Source organism: Gopherus flavomarginatus, chromosome 4 (assembly GCF_025201925.1).
Source record: "Gopherus flavomarginatus isolate rGopFla2 chromosome 4, rGopFla2.mat.asm, whole genome shotgun sequence".
Classification (NCBI taxonomy): domain Eukaryota; kingdom Metazoa; phylum Chordata; order Testudines; family Testudinidae; genus Gopherus; species Gopherus flavomarginatus.
The window spans coordinates 49,991,973-50,013,841 of record NC_066620.1 but is presented as its reverse complement, the minus strand read 5'-3'; the positions used below and the strand labels follow the sequence as shown (position 1 = coordinate 50,013,841).

The 21,869-nt window shown below is 40.2% G+C and overlaps 1 protein-coding gene across 1 annotated transcript in view; it reads left to right on the top strand.

Annotated features, from left to right (window-relative positions):
* USH2A (usherin) overlaps window positions 1–21,869 on the top strand; it is a 570,592-nt gene that overhangs the window by 511,231 nt on the left and 37,492 nt on the right. The window contains exons 61-62 of the mRNA XM_050950274.1: window positions 17,686–17,913; window positions 18,743–20,259. Coding sequence (XP_050806231.1) covers window positions 17,686–17,913; window positions 18,743–20,259 — 1,745 coding nt within the window. The remainder of the gene's footprint in view (window positions 1–17,685; window positions 17,914–18,742; window positions 20,260–21,869) is intronic.

The following is a 21,869-nucleotide window of genomic DNA, read 5'->3' as shown; positions in this document are numbered from 1 at the left end:
GTTCATTGAAGAGCAATTGGTACATCTGTTTATATATGTATGTGAATTTAGTGCTGGACTCTTAGCACAGGAAACTGAAGTCCCCACTCTGAAGAACAGGGACAGCAGAGCCTGTCACTGACCCCTCAATATACCTTAGTCTTGAGCCAGAGGGACTACAGAGGCAGACAAGATAGGGAGTCTGGAAGTAAACACCCCAACTTGTTCACTTGAGGATCTGAGTTCAAGTCATTCAAATCCCAGGAAACATTTCCCCCAGTAACTCAACCAAACCTCAGGTTCCCCTTTCTTCCTCTTGGCATGTTCTTCTGCTCTCTGGGAATTGTGGGGCTTCATTTCTTAGCATACAGTTGCTAAGGGACACTTGGGCATTTTCGTGTTTCTGTAATGAGCCTTATGGAGCAGTACCAGAAGCTTGGTGCAGAACTGCTGCAGTGGGGAGAGGGTTTTCTCTGATGTGTCTGAGGGATGGTGTTTAGGCCACTTCCTGGGACCCCAGTAGGCCTTTAGGATTGAACAGCCATCCAGAACAGAAGCCTCTCACCCAAACATGGGGGAGCATCTAGCTGGTGAGGGCCCAGAAATGGTGAGAGGGAGAAGACAGCTATCATGCCTCCCCCGTTTGGAGGAGGAGAGCATGGGTTGTTGAGAGGAGGGGCAGCTGTTGAGGGTGGCGGTTGACTGAAGGCTGTCCTTGAATTTCTCCACTGGGTGAACTTCCTTTGCTAAGGTTCACCCAAAATATTGAACCTGGGCCGTAGACTTAACTGAAGTGGGTTCAAGGTTTGGTACGAACACTTTGCTCTGCTCCAACCACAGACGAGTGAAAGAGCAGTCCAGACTCCATAGCCACCAAGTCCATGGCTCTGTGCTGAGAATGGCTGCCAAATAGAACAAATTGTTCTGTGAGGTTATTTTTCATGATGTGGACACATAACTGGACTGAGACCACAAACTCATTTCCCATCCTGTTAACCATTAACAGCCATCAGAAGGCAATGACTTTCATCCTCTATCAAACAACTCGGATTGAACTGGAGACTCAGAGGTGAAAGGCTCTACATCCAGTTACCAATCCCAGGAGCCAGATATTGTGTTTTCCTGTGAGAAGTATGATTAGTTAAGGCCAAAAAAGTATACATTTAAAATCTTGAAGGAAGGTCTTTCAGTGTCAACTGTCTTTTTGGCCTACAAATTTTGAAAATGTGCATTTAATTTTAAGGGCCAAATTGTGCCTTTAGATGCACATATGCAGCTCCCAGTAACTTTAAATGGGGCCACACATCCACAGGCAAAATATGAGCTTTAACATTTAGCTTGTAGTCAATTAGTTATGATTGTTGCATAGCAAAGCATAAAGTTACAGCACTTGTGGCAGGTTAGGGTTGCTTGAACCATTCACTGAAGTGCAGAGGAAAAGAATAATAAAACATAAGTTTCTTCTGCTTTAAAATGTTGCATCTATTTTCCATTGTGTTGGTGGAGAGCAGGGATTTAAAGTTGTGAATTGCCTTGAGGCTGTGTTATCTTCCTCTACTTGGCAGCGGTTAGAGCTGCTCTTTTCGTATGTGTTGGGTGAAAGTGACAAGGACTCAGAATGATTGAGGAAAGGGAATAAAATAAGACTGTGATTAATAATAATATGACTGCCTATTGTACCTGTGTAAAATAGGAACAACAAAAACAATAATGCTCATTTGTGGCTGCAAGCAGTAACTCACAGGGGTGTTATGAAGCTTAATTAATGTTTTTAACATGCTCTGAGATACTTGGATGGAAAGTCCTGTATAATTGCAAAGTCATCTTATTTTTATTGTGCACAACTGACATAGAATGACATTTTCAAAGACATTGATGTGGGAGTTCAACTGTGATCCATGGTAAGATCCAGATTCTCCTTGGACAAGTCCCCTTTAAGGTGAGGGTTATCTTTGTGTCAGTTTTTCTGCTGTTATGGCTGTAGAATTGTTCAAAAAAAAAATTGCTAGTAACCGTTTTTATAATTACAAAATGCAGGGTTTTTTCCACTTTCCCACTGTACAAAAATAGTTGAACTGTTTCTATTCAAACTTGCTAAAAGAATTAATATTTAAGCATATACAAAGCCTGGAAAATTCCATCTCTTTCAAATGGTGACATTTTTGGAAAGTTGTCAGCAGCGTACCATCACAAGATGATACACTGTGTAGTTTAGAGAGGATATGATTAAGGGGATATGATAGGCGTATATGTAGCAATGAATAGTACAGAGAAAGCAAATTGGGGGCTGCTTTTTACCCTCCCTCGTAACCTAATAATGAGAGGGCATCCCAAGAAAACAAAAAGCAATAAATGTAATATTGACAAAAGGATTTTTTTTTACACAACTCACTGCCACAAGATATCATTGAAGCCAATAGCTCAGTCAATTCACATTAGACATTGATATGGATAATGAAATCATCCACAGTTACATTATATAAGATTAAAAAAAGACAGAAACCCTCATACTTTAGGGCATAAGCCAACTACTAACTGCCAGAGCTTACTTTCCCGGTAAGCAGATTGTTCCAGTATAGTCAATTATGGAGATCCTTATACCTTCCTCTGAAGTACTATCTCTAGTACTGGCCGTTCTAGGAGACAGAATACTGGGCTAGTCAGATCATCACAGTGATTTTGCATGGCAAATCTTATGACAAAAAAAAAGTCTAACCTGATCCTGGCCATCAGTCAATATTTCTAATGGAAATTATGCTTCACTGTACCAGGACAGGTGTGACATTAACTCTTAATGCCCAAATGGTGTGCTCACAGGGTTAAGCACAAAACCCATTGCTGTTTTCAGGATTGAGCCCTTAAATCTAAACCCTTTGCTGCAGAAATCATGATTCTTATTTTTCTTTAAAGTGCTGCAGATATTGGTGGCACAGTATGGATAAATTGGAGGAATATTGGTTGGGACTATACCTGACACTGTTTGCAGGATTGGGCCCAAAGTGATTATGAGCAAGTGGATTTCCCACCTGGCTCTAAACAGAATCTTTACACATTATATTTATTCTAAACTTGCTCCCTTGCTGAGGTTCAGCTTTGAGAACAGGAGTATTTGTGGCACCTTGGAGACTAACAAATTTATTTGAGCATAAGCTTTCATGGGCTACAGCCCACTTCCTTGGATGCATAGAATGGAACATATAAGAAGAGTATATATACATACAGAGGAGATGCCATACCAGCCATACCAGCTCTAATTAATTAAGATGACCTGTTATCAGCAGGAAAAAAACTTTTGTGGTGATAATCAAGATGGGCAATTACAGACAGTTGACAAGAGGTGTAAGGATAGTTATCATAAGGAAATAGATTCAACAAAGCCCGATGCCAACTCTGTCCACCATCACTGGACCTAATCACATGTCAGTCACGCCATCAGGGGCTCGTTCACCTGCACATCTACTAATATGATATATGCCATCATGTGCTAGCAATGCCCCTCTGCCATGTACATTGGCCAAACCGGACAGTCTCTGCGCAAAAGAATAAATGGACACAAATCTGACATCAGGAATCGTAACACTCAAAAACCAGTAGGAGAACACTTCAACCTCTCTGGCCACTCAGTAACAGACTTGAAGGTGGCAATTTTGCAACAGAAAGACTTCAAAAACAGACTCCAATGAGAAACTGCTGAGCTTGAATTGATTTGCAAATTAGATACTGTTAACTCTGTCTTGAATAGAAACTGGGAATGGCTGATTCATTACACTACTTGAATCTATTTCCTTATGATAACTATCCTTACACCTCTTGTCAACTGTGTGTATTTGCCCATCTTGATTATCACTACAAAAGTTTTTTTCCTGCTGATAACAAGTCATCTTAATTAATTAGAGCTGGTATGGCTGGTATGGCATCTTCTGGGTATGTATATACTCTTCTTATATGTTCCATTCTATGCATCCAATGAAGTGGGCTGTAGCCCACAAAAGCTTAAGCTCAAATAAATTTGTTAGTCTCTAAGGTGCCACAAGTACTCCTGTTCTTTTTACGGATACAGACTAACACGGCTGCTACTCTGAAACCTGTTCAGCTTTGAGTAACTCAGATAACAACAGAAATTATAAAGCTCAGCCTGATCTTTCTGCCCAGATTTGTCTGCTCCTAGGGTTTCCCTACAGAGACATCTCCATCCTATGCCCTAATTCCTCTGTCCAAAGAACCATTCCCATGTCCTGTATGTTTGGGTGGGTCTAAGAAGATGCAAGGCCCACAGTGAACCAGTTGGTTTGTGCAGATTCCAACCACTGCTTATAAGGTTAGGTCAACACAAAAACCCTACCAACCTGTTGCACTGTGTATAATAATGTTTGATATTACAACATGTGGCACAATCAGGATGGCCCAGGTTGGCTGTAACTGTTCTGCTTTTCCTCTCCCAAGCATGTCTTGCTCTACTAAAGGCAGAATTTTTACTTTTCTCTTTTTTTTCAAGTGTGAAGTTTACTCTATTGCAATTGAGTTTAAATATTATCGACTGTATTTGTTTATTTGATCTCAAAATCCATATTAAATATTTTAGACCAGATTCTGCCTCCCTTATTTTGAATAGTAACTTACTCCATCCGTTGATCTCCATGTGACTACTCAAGAAGTAGAGTTCTATTCAGTGTGAGTAAGGTTAGCAGATTCTGGTTTCTAAAAAGCAAAGTCTGAAAAGAAAAGGCCAGTTATCCAGACCATTTAAAGATATTTTCCATCCCTTTCCTATTGGTTTTCTCATAGAAGAGAATAATAACTATCAATATTGAGAGGGGAAAATAGGAGAAATGTAAGTTGGGAGGAGTGGAAAAGACTCTAGCTTATTTTATAGTACATCTTAGGAGTACTGCAAGGGGTAAATATTAATATTAGCAAAGCATTGTCTAACAGGTATCTATAGCAGAAGGTCAAGTTATTGTTATTTTTTGCCTTATTTTTTAAGTTAGTAATGCAGGGAAATCTTTTGTTGGATTTCAGCATTTCTTAATGCAACATTAGATAGATACCAGTGCAGAGACATATTTCTTTGAAGGAACGAGTATTCAGTAGAATTAGGGAAATTAAAAAGAAAAGTTTTTCTTTGTGGATTTAAAAAAAACAACAAGGTCACTGCCATAGGAGTAGAGTGAACTACTGAAGTGCTGACTTTACAAAAGAAGTTTCTATAACGTTTTGCCAGCAAAAAAGCAACAGCATTGTTGATAATTTAAAAGTTTGCTGCTACTGAAAAGCCAACAACAGTGACTGAATGTGGTGTGCTAAATGCACTTGCTTTTATTTTACTGTATAATGTATCAACTACCTTCTTTATGGTACTTTGCTTTCAAGTGAAAGTAGGGAATTCAGACTGTTTCTGAGACTACAGCAAGTCTTTAGCTATCATGGTATGCCAAGAAAGAATGCTGTTTACTGTGCCACTAAGTAACTACTGTTATAGGCAATGGTGATACGTGACTCCGTTGCATATAACCTACTGTTCCTCACGTGTTCTGGTCAGAAAGAGAAATATTCAAGATTATTATAAAATAATATTATTTATTATGTTAATTGTTTTCAGAGCACTGTAAATGTAGATAGCACTTTACTGAAGGCTTGATTCTGCATACCTCACCCACCTAAGTAGTCCATGGATTTCCGTAGGACAGTCTCCATGGGAAATGTGCTGAGTCATAAATGGGAGCAGGTTTGGACCTCAGATCCCTCCCTCAGGGAGGTAACAAGTTGAAATATGATCTCACACACAAAAACTATGTTAAAAGAATGTTATTAAGGTTGCAAATTCAATTACTCAAAAGTTAAGAAATGCCAGAATTAATGGTTCCCTATATGGCATAAAAAATAATACATATACACAAGGGGGACAAATTATGATACATACTATAATTACATTATTACATTTTTAATTACATGATTTTTTCCATAGGACTCCTGTCTCATTTAATGACCAGGATAGACGGTGCTCACTTAATGAGCAGCTACCTCAATGTTTTGCTTTATCTTCAGCGTTCACTGTGTGACCCTAGTCCTTATTTACAGCACTCTGTTCAAACTCTGCTCTGAATATAGAATTATTAAGCACAGAGGGATGAAGGTCAAGAGTTTCCACTAATTTTGAGTGCCCAATTTGAGGTACCTTTTCCATTAAGTGATGCGTTGAACTAAACAGCACAATGTCATCAACAAAAATGAAGCAATCCAAGTGTGCTTTATCATTTGTCCATGAAATTCCTCAGTTGCCTTCTGCAGTTACTTTTCTCGTGACATAAACAATGACTACTGTGAACAACAGTGGGGACATAATACGCTCTTGCCTTACTCCACTGCAAGCCAGCGTCTGATGTTGTCACGATCTCCGACTGCATATTTGTTACCATATAGATCCTTGATTATTCTAATTATTTTTGCTGGTATTCCATAATACGTCATAATTTTCCAAAGAGACTCTCTGTTCACCCTGTCCAAAGTCTTCTGGAAATCTGTAAAATTTATCACAAGAGGTGTTTTAACTCCATACTTTTTGTTCTATAATATATCTGAGAACAACAGTATGGTCAGTACATAATCTCAATGGTCTAAACCCCACTTGTTCCTCTCTAATTTGGAGATCTATTTGCTTCCTGATATGTTCCAGAATAATGTTGCACATGCTTTTCCAAGGCACTGGGATAATGTGATTCCTCACCAGCTATTGCAGTTGGTAAGGTCACCCTTCTTTGGCAATTCTGACAGAGCAAAACAAGTTGGTTTATTTATCAAAAAGGAAAAGACAAAATATATGGCTGTCAGTGTCCCAAAAGCAGCCATCGGAGTAGATGAAGAAACAGTAGACTCCTTACCTAGGGAGTGAGGTGTGCAATGATGGTGACACAATGCTAGATGTCAAGCAAGAAATATCAAAAACAGCAAACAACTTTCACAAACTTGAAAAGATTTAGAAAAGCAGCATAATTAGCACTGATAGAAAATATTAATTTTTAATTCCAGCATTATGTCCTCTTTTATGGAGCATAGTCTCATAAATCTACAATAGACATTGATAAGTAAATCAACTCATTCCAAAGTAAATATGTGGGGAAGGTCTTCAGAATCCATTGGGGAGAGTATCTTGCAGCATCAGAAATTCTAAGTAGAGCAGACCAACCTAAAGCATGGTAAGAGGATGATGATGGATGTCTTTAGGACATACTTTAAGGATGTCACCAACACGACTTCCATGTCAAGTGATAAAATGGATACCACCTGAGAAGAGAAAAAGAGGGTGACCTAGAGAAACATTATGCAGAACAATAGAGAAAGAAGCCAAGTCCATCAACATGACACTCAGAAGCCTGAACAGACCAACACAAGACTGAAATAAATGGAGGAAAGTAGTAGATGCCCTATGCACTTGTGAGTGTGGAAAGATGAAGAAAGAAGAACCTGAGCTACCTAGGACCAATTTTTAGAGTACTTAGCATTATATAGCACTTTCTACATTCAAAGCACAACTCCGATTGACTTCAGGTGCAGCTGTGAGTGCTTATGCAAGTTAGACTCAAGCATCTCAAGTTGTGTACCCAGAAATGAGGAACACACAAATAGTTACTACCCGTGAAAAGAATCCAGTTCTCCAGGGCAGCAGTCAGCCGCCTTCACCAAGAGACAGTACTTTCCTCTTCCTGCAATCTCATGCATCATTCACTGCACATCTTCATCTGCAACAAATGAGGCAGGGTCCTAAAGACAACAGTTTCCTTCACTACACAACCCTGATTCATCCCCCTGTGTAGGTCTGCCCTGTACCCTGAATGTGCCAGGAATCCTGTGGCAAAAAAAGTATGTGAAAATGCCATTAAAGACTATATCATAGTGCATACGTGCAAGAAGATTGAGTTAAGGTTGTACGGGTATATCCCAACTTTTGATGGCTGGCTTTGCTTATGCAGTATTTTTAACATAGTTTTTGTGTGTAATTTCCTAGATTTTTTAAAAAGCAAACTGAAAAACAAACAAATTCCATCATGTAGCATCATGTTGACACCAGCACGGTACAGCAGCAGAACTGGAACCTTTGGCTGAAACCTGTGCCATTGAGTCAGCAGAGTAAAGGACAGCAGTAGTAGGTTGCCTGGCACTAAAGGGGGGAAGAGACACACACTTTACCAGTGGGTTTCACAGATATTTGCTGGCGTAGAGGAAAGGTGAGACTCAGGAATCTTCAGGGAGTGTGTTCCAGTGGTCACAACTCTTCTGTCTCATCTTCTCCAATCTGTCTCTGTCCCAGTCCTGTATCTTTCCCACCCATGGCTACTCATCCCAAATCCATTTTTCTTGCCATTCACTCCCAGTCTCCACTCCTGAGACATCTTATCCTAGTCCCAGTCACCTTACCCAGCCATTTCCTCACTTAATTCCCCATCTGAATCCACTCTTCCTCTCCCAGTCCCTTTCCTGCCTTGAATCCCTGTCTCCAGTCTCCTTCCTAGCCAGTCTCAGTTCCACCTCTTGGCTCCCTGTCCAATCCGTCTCTCCCCACTGCCCCAGCTTGAGTTGCCACATTCTCTCCATCTCCTTCTCCCCTTGTAAACACTGGCTCTCAGTCCCAGTCTCCCTCCACAAACTCCTCCTCCAATCTCAGTCTCCTCCACCCGAGGGCTAACTCTTAGTCGCAGTCTCTCTCATCTCTGTATCCTTGTCTCACTCTCTTTGCCCAGCCACTCCCAGTTCTTTACCCACACCCTGGCATCTCATTAGATCTTCCTCTTGCCCTCAATTCCTCCCACCACTGGTTCCCAACTCTATGCTCCTTTTTCAGCCAGTCTCAGTCTTCCATCTCCCTCCAGCTACTTGTCTGATCTCAGTGTTCACCAGCCAATTAGTTCTCAGTCACACACATCCTTGTTCCCTCACCCCACCCCAATTATTTCCCTAAATTCCTTCCTGCCTTCTGGCTCTCAGTCTCTATCTCCTTGCCCTGCCAGTCATAACATTCCTTCCTGCCATCCTCCACACCCTATTCTTCTTGTGCAGCCAGCCACAGTTTCTTTCTCCACTTCCAGTCCCAGTTTCATCAGACTCCATGACCCAAATTACTCCTTTCATTCCCTCAGTTTGTATATAGGGGCTAAGGGGGGATGGAGCATGCTCGGTTGCTCAGTTATGGTGGTGCATGCACAGTCCGGTTACATGTAAGAATTGTGAGGGGATGAAACATGCTTAGTTGCTATGTGGAGCCTGTGCATATGCAGTCTGATCAGCACTAGGAGCTGCAGGAGGCTCAGGCATGCTCACGGATGATGGAATCTTTGGAGCATGAGCATGTGCAAACATATTTTTTTTTTCAAAGGCTTATAACTTGGCCAAAATTGGGTGGATTTTTATTGGGACAGCAAAAGGCCACTCCCTGCTAACTTTCCATACTACAAAAGCATGGAAGCACTAGATCTTCTTAAATAAAAGGTAGTCAGGATTTTTCTAAAATTGCAAAACAACTTATTGTTTAAACTTTCCAAAAGCATTCAGCCTGAGGCAGACATCCAGCATGAAAAATTTCAGCCTAAATGGTTAATATTTGTATAGGATATCAGGGTTGGAAGGGATCTCAGGAGATCATCTAGTCCAACCTCCTGCTCAAAGCAGGACCAATCCTCAATTAAATCGTCCAACAGATTTTTGCCCTATATCCCTAAAGGATTGAACTCACAATGCTGGGTTTAGCAGGCCAATGCTCAAACCACCGAGTTATCCCCGCCCCCCCGACTAAACCAACTACAAGCAGGCTGTTGTAAGAGGAAACATTGGGCAATCTAAACAAGAGGTGGTGCTATCAGCCCCACCTATAATGATCAAGGCCATGGCAAATTGGACTCAAATTCTGTAGCAAGTTCCCCTGAAACCTGTGACAGTCCAGCACAGGAAACAGGAAATTTGGTGACTGATAGCTGCATTTAAATTTAAAAATGGAAATCTTATTGAATAAAATATGAAAATGAATACTACAGTCAATATGTTGGCCTCTGTGTTCATTCATTTAAAAAATGAATTCTATTTATTTTATTAAGTCCTCACATTTTCAATTTGTACTTAAAGCATTGATTTTTTTTATTGACAGCCCACACTCCATTGTAGAGGTCATTGGGGGAAAGTTTAAAGTGTTAGTAGCTGGCTAAGGAGCAGCAGGGATGTTTGGAACCCAAAATGGTGTGGGAGGTTGTTTGAGATTGTGGGCTAGAAATATTAACTAGCTATTTCGGCTAGAATGAGCTGAAGTTTAAATTATTACATTAAAATTGTCGTCTATAGGGGATTTTAGCATTAACCCAGTGAGAGTCTCACACCTTTCAGAACTATTGTTTCATGCTCTCTACAGATTCAGCTAGATTAATTGGTTTCCATTTGGTTAACTTGTAAAAGGCTTTCTTTACAACCATAAGGACTAGAACCCTAATAGTTTAAAAATGAAAATTTATATTCCAGACCATATTTGTGAGTGAAATAGAACTTCAAAATAGGTGGGGTTCTGAACATGAGTTAATCAATAGGAGTTCAAAGGCAAGAATATGTGGGTGGATCAGCACTGGTGGGCTTCAGGAAAGGGGTGGCTTTTAAGGAGGAACTTGAAGGAGAAGAGGGGAGAGCACCTGCAGCATACAAGTAGAAGTATGCTGCAAGTGACATCCAAGTGAAGGGGGTGGTATGTGATTGCACCTCAGTGCATGATAAGGAGACATGGATGCTGTAACTAAAGGGAGGACTGAGTGTATGGATCTGGCTGAGGATTAACAGGAGATATAGGCAGGAGTTGGGGACAAAATGGAGTCATGTGGAGCCTTGAAGAGGGGAATTGAAGAAGAAGTTAGTAACAGAGTTAAGGAGGGGGTGACATGGTTAGAATGCCAGTGCACCCCACTCGTACTTATTCACTACATCAGTACTAACTTGGACTCTAAATACATTCTATGGGTGGCATACACAAACCCACTTATCCACCGATGTTTTAAAAACTCCCGCACCCCAATCTGGGTCTATACTGGTTATGTGCTATGTATGTATCCTGTGAACCTTGTATCCGATACTTGTAATCCTTCATAACTTAAGCCTGACCCCAGAGGTACAGTACCTTCCCTCTTAGCTTGTGTAAATTTGATCTTAAACATTAGCTTTAATAAAATTTGTATACCCTGCAGGTGGACTTTTCTAAAGCACTAAGTGATATAAGAGCACATGTTCCACCACAAATCAATGAGAATTGGCCTCCTATGTTATTTATAATGGGATGGTTGTTAGATGCCTAGATGATTTTGAAATCCCCATTATTAGTGCTTTAGAAAATCCAACTCTGCACCTTTTATGCTAATTTAGGCCAACATTTCCAAACCTGGGTGCTTGAAGGTATGCTCCTAAATCCTTATGTAGGTGCCCAGCGATAAAGGGCTTGATTTAATACTCAGGACCAAACTCATGTAAATTATCATAGCTTATGCACCAGCATGGTGGATGGATGGAGTTAGAGCAGGAAAAGCAACTATTAGGAGGGTATAGGAAAGTGTAAGATAAAACAAGCTCTGTCCAGCTTTGTTTCATACCCTCCTATTGGATGCGTTTAAGAGTATAAATGCATATTGGGTCAGACCAATGGTCCATCTAGCCTAGTATCCTGTCTTCTGGCAGTGGCCACTGCCAGGTACTTCAGAGGGAATGAACAGAACAAGCAATCATTAAGTGATCCATCCTCTGTCGCCCATTCCCAGCTTCTGGCAAACAAAGGTAGGGACACTTCAGAGAATGTACTATCCTGGTTAACAGCCATTGATGGACCTATCCTCCATGAACTTATCCAGTTCTTTTTAGAACCCAGTTATAGTCTTGGCCTTCACAACATTTGGCAGAGTTCCACAGGTTGACTGTGTGTTGTGTGAAGAAATACTTCCCCTTCTTTGTTTTAAACCTATAATTTATTCATAGCCCCTGTCCTTCTCTCCACTGTACAAAATTATACTAAATTATGATAGTGAAATATACACCGCTTTATACGTCAGATCTGAATTTGGCACTAAGACTTTCTGAGCAAAGATGGTAACAATGACCACATTGCCCTGTCTATGTACCTGTCAAGGGAGACTGGTAAAGAGGAAAACTGATAGGTTCCCTTTGTGCAGTTTTCCCCCACTGGTGGAGCAAAGCTTGCTCCATACAGAATGATCAGGGTCTATGATCCCCAGTACCTGGTGATCCCCTCAGAGGCCCTGCACCAACGTCATCCTCCTTTCCAGCTCCCTGGCAGTGCTGCTCAAATGGAGCCTCCCTTATGATTCACACCCCTAGAACCTTGCCAAGGGAGATTCCATAGGATGGATGGCTCTGTGGAAAAGGTAGCATCATGCTGAATTACCTTATTTTAAGATTCCTTGCTGATGTCTGATGGAATGTTAAAAAACAATGCATGGATCCCTAACCCACTGGAATTCATCATACGTGGAGGGAGGGCGTCTGGTGCCATCAAGGAGAACAGGGGATTGTACTTCTAGGAGGAATGATATGGCTCCTTGACATTGTGTTGAAGAAACCTGAGGGATGTTGAGGGATGTAAAGTGAAAACAGAGAAAAGGTGAGAAATAATTTTCCTTATAGTATACTGAAAATAGAAATAATCTGGGCAATTACCATAGCTGATTAATGACTGTCTGCATTTTGATGATTACCCCCAAAGAAGTGATAAATGTCCATATTACCTGTTCATCAGCTCTCAAATGGTACAGTTGCTCTCTAATATGGCAGTTATTTTTCAAAATCATACCCTGAATCTAAGGCACTGGGGTAAGTTGGGTTATCTTAAAATAGAGTACAAAGTGCTGGATCATCAGATCAATAGATTCAAAGATGAGTCGGTTGTGTGGCTTTATGCAGTTTAAACATTTGTGCAGGGAGTCTGCCCACACAGAGTATTATTGACAGCTACAGATCAATGCTAATTTTTGATCATTTTCAACCTACAAAAACCTCTTGACCCTGTTATCACCTTTGGGGCACTTCAAATAGTCAAAAGCAATCACAGTAGACAGGGTAAAACTGTCAGAATTCTTAAGACTCAGAGTAGTCTTGCCCACCTCGCCAGGAGCAGGCTACTCAGGAGAGGATAGTCAGGAAGACATGCACATTGCATTCTGGATGCCACTGCCTTTCAGCTGCCTGAAAGACTATGCTAATTTGTTTCTGGACTTTAAGTGACTTCAGTGCTCATGAATTAAAAAATAAACAAACAACAGAGGCAATCTGAAGTGAGTCTAAATGCATAAATTATTAATGCTTCATATTCTCTCATTTTATATTTTGAAAGTATGTTTAAAAAAGGTTTTATTTTAAATAATTTTTCTTTGATCATAGTTTACAGTCAGAGCAGTGAAATTAGCTGGACAAAGTATTTATCGTTATCTGTTTATACTGCAACTCAAAATGTGCTGGACAGTTTGCAACAGTGGTTCTCAATCACCCCTGAGAGTAAGCAGAATTCTTCCAAGGGGGTACATCAGCTTATCTAGATATTTCTGTAATTTTACAATAGGCTACATAAAAAGCACTAGTGAAGTCGGTGCAAACTAAAATTTCATATAGACAATGACTTATTTATACTGCTTTAAATACTATACACTGGAATGTAAGTACAGTGTTTATTTTCCAATTGATTTATTTTATAATTATATGGTAAAAATGAGAAAGTCAGAAATTTGTCAGTAACAGTGTGCTGTGACACTTTGTATTTTTATGTCTTATTTTGTAAGCAAGTAGTTTTTAAGTGAGGTGAATCTTGCGGGTATGCAAGAGAAATTAGATGCCTGAAAAGGCTCTGTAAGGGTTGAGAGCCACTGCTTTTCAGAACACACAAAAGGATGTGGTGCCTGTGTGGAGTAGATGTCAAAGTTGTGCAAGGATGTGGCTACAGAGACCAGAGGTCATCCTCCATTTTCGAAGGTGTGGTTCTGGATGGCAGAGGACGGAACAGACTGTGGTTGGCTGCATCTTACAGCAAGAGTTGGTCAGAAATTTTCTGACAAAACAGTTTAGCTGGAAAATGCCAGCATGCCAAATCTAAATTTTTTACAAAAGCGAGTTGGGGTTGATTAACTTTCTCCAACCCACTTCTGAAACCTGCCTGGTTCCCTGGCAACTCTCTGCTATGCGGTCTGCCCAGGGACTGGGGACAACAGGCTTTGAGGGTCTGCAGCTCCAGGGTAGTCAGCATGGCAGGGCTTTCAGGCTCACTGCCCTGGAGCCAGACACCAGGAAGTCTTGGGAGCCCAGCTCCAGCCAGGGCTCTGAGGATATGTCTGTGCTGCTGCTGAGAGATGTGATTTCCATTGTGGGTAGACAGACTCACCGTAGCTCAGTTTGAGCCAGCATGCTAAAAAGAGCAGTGTTGATACTGCTGCCCAAGTCCAAGCCTGCCCCAATCCCCTGGTCCGAGCTCGTGCGGCTAGCCCAAACCATCACCAGTGCTGCAACATACATGTTGCTATTTTTAATGCGCTAACTTGAGCCGACACTAGTGCAAGTGTCTGTGCCTGCGCTGAGACTCATGCCTCCCAGCTGAAGTGCAGACATGTGCTCAGAGTCAAGGTTCCAGGAGCCTGGAAATTCTGGGGGCTCTCAGGGCTTACAAAGTCCCAGCTTCTGGCATCAAGTAACTTTGCTCACCTGAGTAGCCCCCAGTAAATCTAACAGTAGCGCTACTGATGAGAATACAGTTAATTAAACACCCAAGTGTTTGCAGGATTAAGCCTCACGTAATGACCTAATGACTGAGAATAATAAGCCATAAACACCAAGAATGAGAAGGACAGTGATTACATCCCTCAGCTCTCACGGTTACTCAGTTATGACTTGCAAACATCTTGATGTTTGTTAATTTTTAATGGTGAATGAATTCACTCCTTGTAGACAATATGGAAGCAGTGGATATTCGAATGCGGAGAGTGGGTGGCTTTGCAAATAAGGATTGGGAGGGTGTTCCATGCAATGGCCTTGATCCTGTAATCTGGTCCACGGGTGCTGACTTCTGATCTGCAGGGGTAGACTCTTACGATGATACAAGATCAACTTTGATCTGAGTCATTCACAGAGGCTGATGGGTGGATAAAGCCTTAGCAGCGTATTCTAGGAGAACTTCTCCCAAGCATGTTTTAAAAAAAATAATACCTGTAAACATTTTGCACTTCAAGAAGTGTCTGTAGGAGCCAGGGATAAAAGCCCTCCCTGGCAAGAATTTTTTTCGGTCTCCAGAGGACAGGATGAACCACAGGCAGGGAAATCCCTCCATCTCTGTTTCAGTTCAAACATTGGTGAGGACCGTAAATAATTAAACATTAGGAGTTAGTGGGAAAGCTATAGAGGATTAATGGAACAATCCCATTTTTCTTTTTATTTAAGAAAATTCTTTATTTTGTAGCATTATTGCTACTAGAACCCCTCCCCTGATTGTATGGTTGACAAGAAGCAGAGCCATTGATTTTTGTCTGATGCTTATATTCCTGTATTTGAACCTTCCACAAGCCTTTGTGTAACAACTCAGAAGCGATAATTTAATGTCATGTGGTCCCTCCTCTCCCCACCCCCTGAACCATGGGATGTAAATTTTAGGCTTTTAAAAGTTCTGTTTTTAAAGGCCATTAGATAACTGTCCTCATAAAAACTATTAATACAGACCACAGCCAATTGTAAAGCTAATTTTAATCATGTTTTGTGCCAACATAATTTCTGATGCCAGATTTTTATGCCAAGCGTGAACTTCAATTTGAGCTCTGTACTTTAACCTGCAGTTCATAATTTTGCATTCAGCTGTACAGGGGTTTGGCTGTGGCAGTTTGAATGCTTCCACTTTCAAGGATCTAAGCCATAAATGTTTATTAAAAGAATCTATAATGAAATCAGTTTTGTTATTTTTTTAATGGCTGCCTTGAGTATGTTGGATGACTGAATGCAGGTTGTTAATCATTAAGTACTCACGTTACAAAAAGTGTTTGATAGTATTGCCATCTAGGGGCTGAACTAAATTCTCCATACTGAAATAAACTGTAATTGAACAGGTGCTGCTATTGACAATATACATATGTTTTTGCTTTATAGCCCACATGCTTTCCATGTTTCTTATGACAAAAGATATCTCTAAATGTCCCACAGCAGCCAACGCTTTTTCATATATAATCTGTTTGAAGTGATTGCTATTTGCATTTGAGCTTATGCATTTTTGGCAGTGATGACTGGGAATTCCTAACAAATAATTATATTTTTTGCATTATTAATCTTGTCAGTGTTTGCCTGGTTTAACGGGAAAAGGAATAATTTATCAGAAAAGTGTTTATCATCTGTATTTGTGTCATCTTCAGATTTAATATTCATAATGGTCATTCGGATGTGGTGCCGTATTTATCTAAAGCGCTAACTTGTTGTGGGGGAAATAACTATTTACATATTTATGATCTAACTTTTAATATTTAAAAAAGAAATTAATATTTCTGTAAAATTTGTATCAGTCTGGTAGCTTAACAAATGTTTAAATATTAAACAATTTCTAGTGTTAACATTTAACAACTTAATATGACTTACTGAAGCAAGGAAATTGACTTTAGCAGTTTTTGCTACATAAAGGAAACTAAATTATCAGTCATTTTCCTGACATCTATGTAATCAATGCCAAAGCAGAAAAATATATTAGTGGCCAGTGGAGAAACTCATCCTGGTCCCCAATGAGATTTATAGCAAAATTTGTTAGTCCTCCTGCTTATTTCCAGCCATCTGCTCTTCAAAGTGGGTTGTTTATTGTTATCTATATTTCTGAATGCTACACACACCATCGTTTTAAGGAAATGCAGAGACCCAACTACATCTTATTTTGTGAACTTGTTGTTTGGGTAACATCTTAACCACGTGAATTATGGGAGACATTTTACTCCATTTCTAATGGTGATTTAACCTTTGGGATTGTTATGTTTTCAGTACGGGAACCAAACTGTACTCTCAGTGATGCTGGTGTACATCCAGATGATATTGCTTTAATTTGCCAGAACATTATGTGATACCAATCAGTATGGTATTCACATGATTCCTGAATACACTATGGAAGGTGTGTGATTAGGGTGACCAGATGTCCCAGTTTTATAGAGACAGTCCCGATATTTGGGGCTTTGTTTTATATACGTGCCTATTACCCCTTACCCCCATCCTGATTTTTCATACTTGCTGTCTGGTCACCCTACGTTTGATTACACAGAGGGCCACTGTGCCAGCATAATACAGATCTTAGCGTCTTAATCCTTCAAAGTGCTGACCACTCAGGTCCTGATGCAGCACAGCATTTGAGCGCATGCTTAACTTTAAGTATGTATGGAGCTACTCACATGATTAAAGTTGAGCATGTGCGTTGCTAGATAAGGTTCAGAGTGCTCTGCGCCTTGCTGAATTGAGCTTACTTAGAAGATCTGCTCCCTACAAACCACAAGAGTTTCTATTCAAGGCTTAGCTGCAGTAATGCACATTCAGTGAGCCCAGCTGCCAGATGTGGTACTCTGTGAAATGATTGTGATATCTTTGGAGTCAGAGTACCAGTTGCCCAGTCCAATGCTGGTGTAAACCACAAACATTGATTATTGCCATTTAAACTAAATGAGAAAATATTCTGTATTCCTACTGCAGGGAACAAAGCATCAGGCTCACTTGTTTGGACTGAAACCTTTTACCACGTATCACATTAACATTGTGGCTGTAAACAACGCTGGCCAACTTTCGAGTCCCTGGGCTTCTGTGACCACGCTAGAAGCTTCACCTAGCGGTCTGAGCAACTTCACTGTAGAGAAGAAAGAGAACGGCAGGGCATTGTTAATTAAATGGTCAGAGCCTTCCAAACCCAATGGAGTAATTAAGGTAATCTTTATCCTGAAACCTTATTCATCACAATTAAAAGGAAAATGCCAAATATCATGTTGGAAAACTTCTGCTAAAATTCACTAGACTTAAAAAGGAGTTCTTTGAAGGCACACACACACAACTGCACAAGTATGATGTGATGAAGAGATTGAGAAATGCTTACTTTCTAGGTATATGCAAATTTAGATATCTATTACTACTTATATACTTTCTTGCAACTATGAGTATCTAGAGCACTGACGAAATCCTGCCCTTCAAAGTCACAGGAAAGAATATTTTAAAGGCTGTGTTTTCAGGCCTAATTAGTTTAATATTGTTATTCATTATATAGAACAGTATCTGTTAAAGGGATATTTTCAGCTTAATTTAACCTTATGCCCCACATTAGGTTTTGTTACAACAACGTTCAATAGAAATGTTGCTATGAAGTTTGGGGGTTTCTTTTAAACAGTTTTTGTTAGGGTGTAAATATTAACCTGCAAGGTTTGTAACCCTTATATTGTGACATTAGATCCCTGAAATAAAATTGACTAGAAAGTAAATATAATCAAAAGCGAAACTGACTAGTAGATTTTCACTGCCCAAGATGGGTGAAATGTATAAAGCAAACAAATCAGCATTATTTATGAAAAGTAGATTAAAATATTATTTCAGCATTAACAAGCTAAGATGTTGTTAATAAGGAGTTAAGGAAATTAGTTTCTGGGTCACAAATTAATAATCCTTATACAGTTATGAAGATAAACATCATATCTAAATAAATCTGTCTCCTAGAATTCATTTGCAAATTCTCCACCTGATGATTTCCTTTTCTTTTTTCTCTCAGACGTACAATATTTTAAATGACGATAATCTGGAATATAGTGGTTTATCTCGTCAGTTCTTGTTTAGACGCTTGGAACCTTTCACACTGTACACTCTAGTACTTGAGGCTTGTACTGTGGCAGGTTGCACTCGCTCTTCACCACAGCCAGTCCAAACAGATGAAGCACCCCCTGCGTCTCAGCTGGCACCTGTAATCCAGTCAGTTAATGCTACCAATATTGAACTGAGCTGGTCTGAACCAATTAATCCAAATGGAAAAATAATTCACTATGAAGTTATTCACAGATGCACAAAAGAAAATGCTTCAGGGAACAGAGCAACAACAGTAGAGGAGAAAATTGTTTTCACAGAATATAACACTGAAAATAGTACATTTAAATATAATGATAAAGGTTTACAGCCATGGACAAGGTATGAATATAAAATACGTGCATGGAATTCAGTGGGCTATACCGATAGCTCTTGGTCAGTGGCGAAGACTAGTCAAGCTGCCCCTAAAGGTCTTGCTACACCTAGGTTAACCTATGTATCAGTTAACCCCCATAAAGTGCTCATTTCATGGCTCTCCCCAGAAGAACCAAATGGTGTTCTCCAATCATATAGGCTACAAAAAAATGAGGTTTTCTATCCTTTCAGCTTTGATGCTACTACTTTCAACTATATGGATGAAGACTTACAGCCTTATTCAGTGTACAGTTATGCAATAGTTGCTTGTACAGTGGGAGGCTGCTCTACCAGTGAACCAGCCAAAATCCAAACTCTAGAGGCAGCTCCAGCATTAGTCAGCCCTCCATCCCTGCAGGCTATCAGTGCCACTCAGATTAATGCATCTTGGTCCCCACCCCAGATTCAAAATGGAGAAATCACGAAGTACATATTAAAATTAAGTGATGAAGAATATTATGTTGGGAGAGGTTTATCAAGACTGATTTCAAACCTACAGCCTTGCACGCAGTATGATTTCACGCTGGTTGCCTGTACTAATGGAGGCTGCACATCTAGCGTATCCCAATCTGTTTTGACAATGGAGGCTCCACCACTAAATATGGAAGCCCCCAGGTTGCTAGTCACAGGATCAGAGTCAATAGAAATCACCTGGAAAACCCCAGTGAATCCTAATGGTAAAATCAGAAGTTACGAGCTGAGGAGGGATGGAGCTCTTATTTATTCAGGTCTGGAAACTCGGTACCTTGACTTCACACTAACACCAGGCATGGAATACAGCTATGAGGTAACTGCAAATAATAGTCAAGGAAGCACCACTAGCCCACCAGCTAAAATTAGAACCCACCCTTCTGCTCCATCTGGAATGTTACCTCCTCGTCTGCAGGCATGGGCCCCAGAGGAAATTTTGGTGGCCTGGGATCCTCCTGCAAAAGTCAATGGTGATATAAAAAATTATACGATCTCTATTCGTGAGCCTGCTGAAATGGGAAAGAAAACTATTGACTTTGACACCTCTCACATTTCTTGTGTTAGACAGTCCTACGTTGCAGCAGACCTAAAACCCTACCATAGGTAAGTTCTGAATACTTAGGTTTGTTGAATGAATATCACAGGATAATTCAAAAAGTTTGAGACTGGGCTAGTATTCAAACCTTTCCTAAAGACTGAAAAATGGGTTTGAGGGGCGGGGTCTCACATTTTCTTCAGTCGAACAGATGGTCAGATCCCCACAGTTCTCATTCCCACAAAGTCCACACTAAGACAAGATAAATAAAAATCAACTATCTACCTTTTCAGTAAAGTATGCAAGGTCAATCTAGGGTACAAGCAATGCAAGGGACAGCTTGGGGATCCTTTGCAGACTCAAGTTCACAGCCTTGCCCAACCCGCCCCCTTCCCCCGCCCACACACACACTTTTGCAAGTCAGTTGTATTCAAGAATAGTTTTTCCTTGTTTTATATACCGAATGAAAACATAAAACTAAGATCTGTGGAGCAGCTCATCTCTGGTGTATCTGCACTAAGGACAGTTGAGTTATACTAGGGATGAATTTGTTTTTTTGTGTTTGAAGCACAGACGTGCTGTTTAGATTTTAGTGCAAGCTACATTTAAAATAGTGTACTGTACCAGATTTAAGTGAGAACAAACTTGCCTGTTTTTGTAAAAGTATCATTTTTTCAAATTCTTAATTATTTAATCACCACCTCTTATCTTTTGTGTAGCAGTTCGTTTTTATTCCTTAAATTGTCGACAACTCTTTCTACATGGTACCTGTAAATAATCTAAATTGTAAGAGAGACTAATAATATGGTATAGTTAATGTTTTGTAAATTAAGGCAATAGTCCAAAAAGACAAAGATTATATAGCTCTTCGAGTACTTTCAATTCAGCTATTATTGTAATTTAGTGAAGTTGACCGTTTGATCTCCCTGCAATATTATCTCTGATATGTAAAGAAGGAAACAGAGACCTCATCAGTGTATAATTTCTTGGAAGCTTTGGAGTCTGGTTTACATGCTTTAGCTTGAGCTCTTCCCTGGGAACTCTGCTGGGCCATGTTAGAGCAGCAAAGGGCCAATGACTTTATGCTAATAAATCCACTTTGTGATACTGAATACCTCCAACTTGGCCTTCTGTACCCAAAGAAAGACCTTTCTGGCCAACATTAACCCAGTTACATGCTGGTTTATCAATCATCAAGATGCCTCAATCCCAGCCAGCAAAATTTTAACTCACTCAATCAATTATTTTTGTCTTGGACCTGGTCTCTTGCCATTTGGAACGGTGCATCTGTGTGTGTCTCTATTTGATTAATGTTTTCCTTCCTTCCTTTTTTTTTTTTTTTTTTAGTGTTATCTCTTTGTGTCTTTAATACTCTCTCCAGCTGATCATTTACAGAATAGCTGTCAGTCAGCCTTGGAAAGCTGTCCCGTCAATGCCACTGTCCTCAGAGCACGTGCTCGGTGAAACTTGTCACTACCAGGCCTCACTCTCCAAACTTGGACATAAAGGAAATAGGATATAAATTCTGTCTGAGTGAGGCAGATCAAGTGGAAGATGGCTGTGCTCTGTGGCCAGTGGAGACATTTTTATCTCCTGTGTCTGGATGACAATGGGTGGGTCACAATGTCCATATAATTTCTCTGGCAAACACTTGTGGAAGATGTTTTCTGTTTAATAC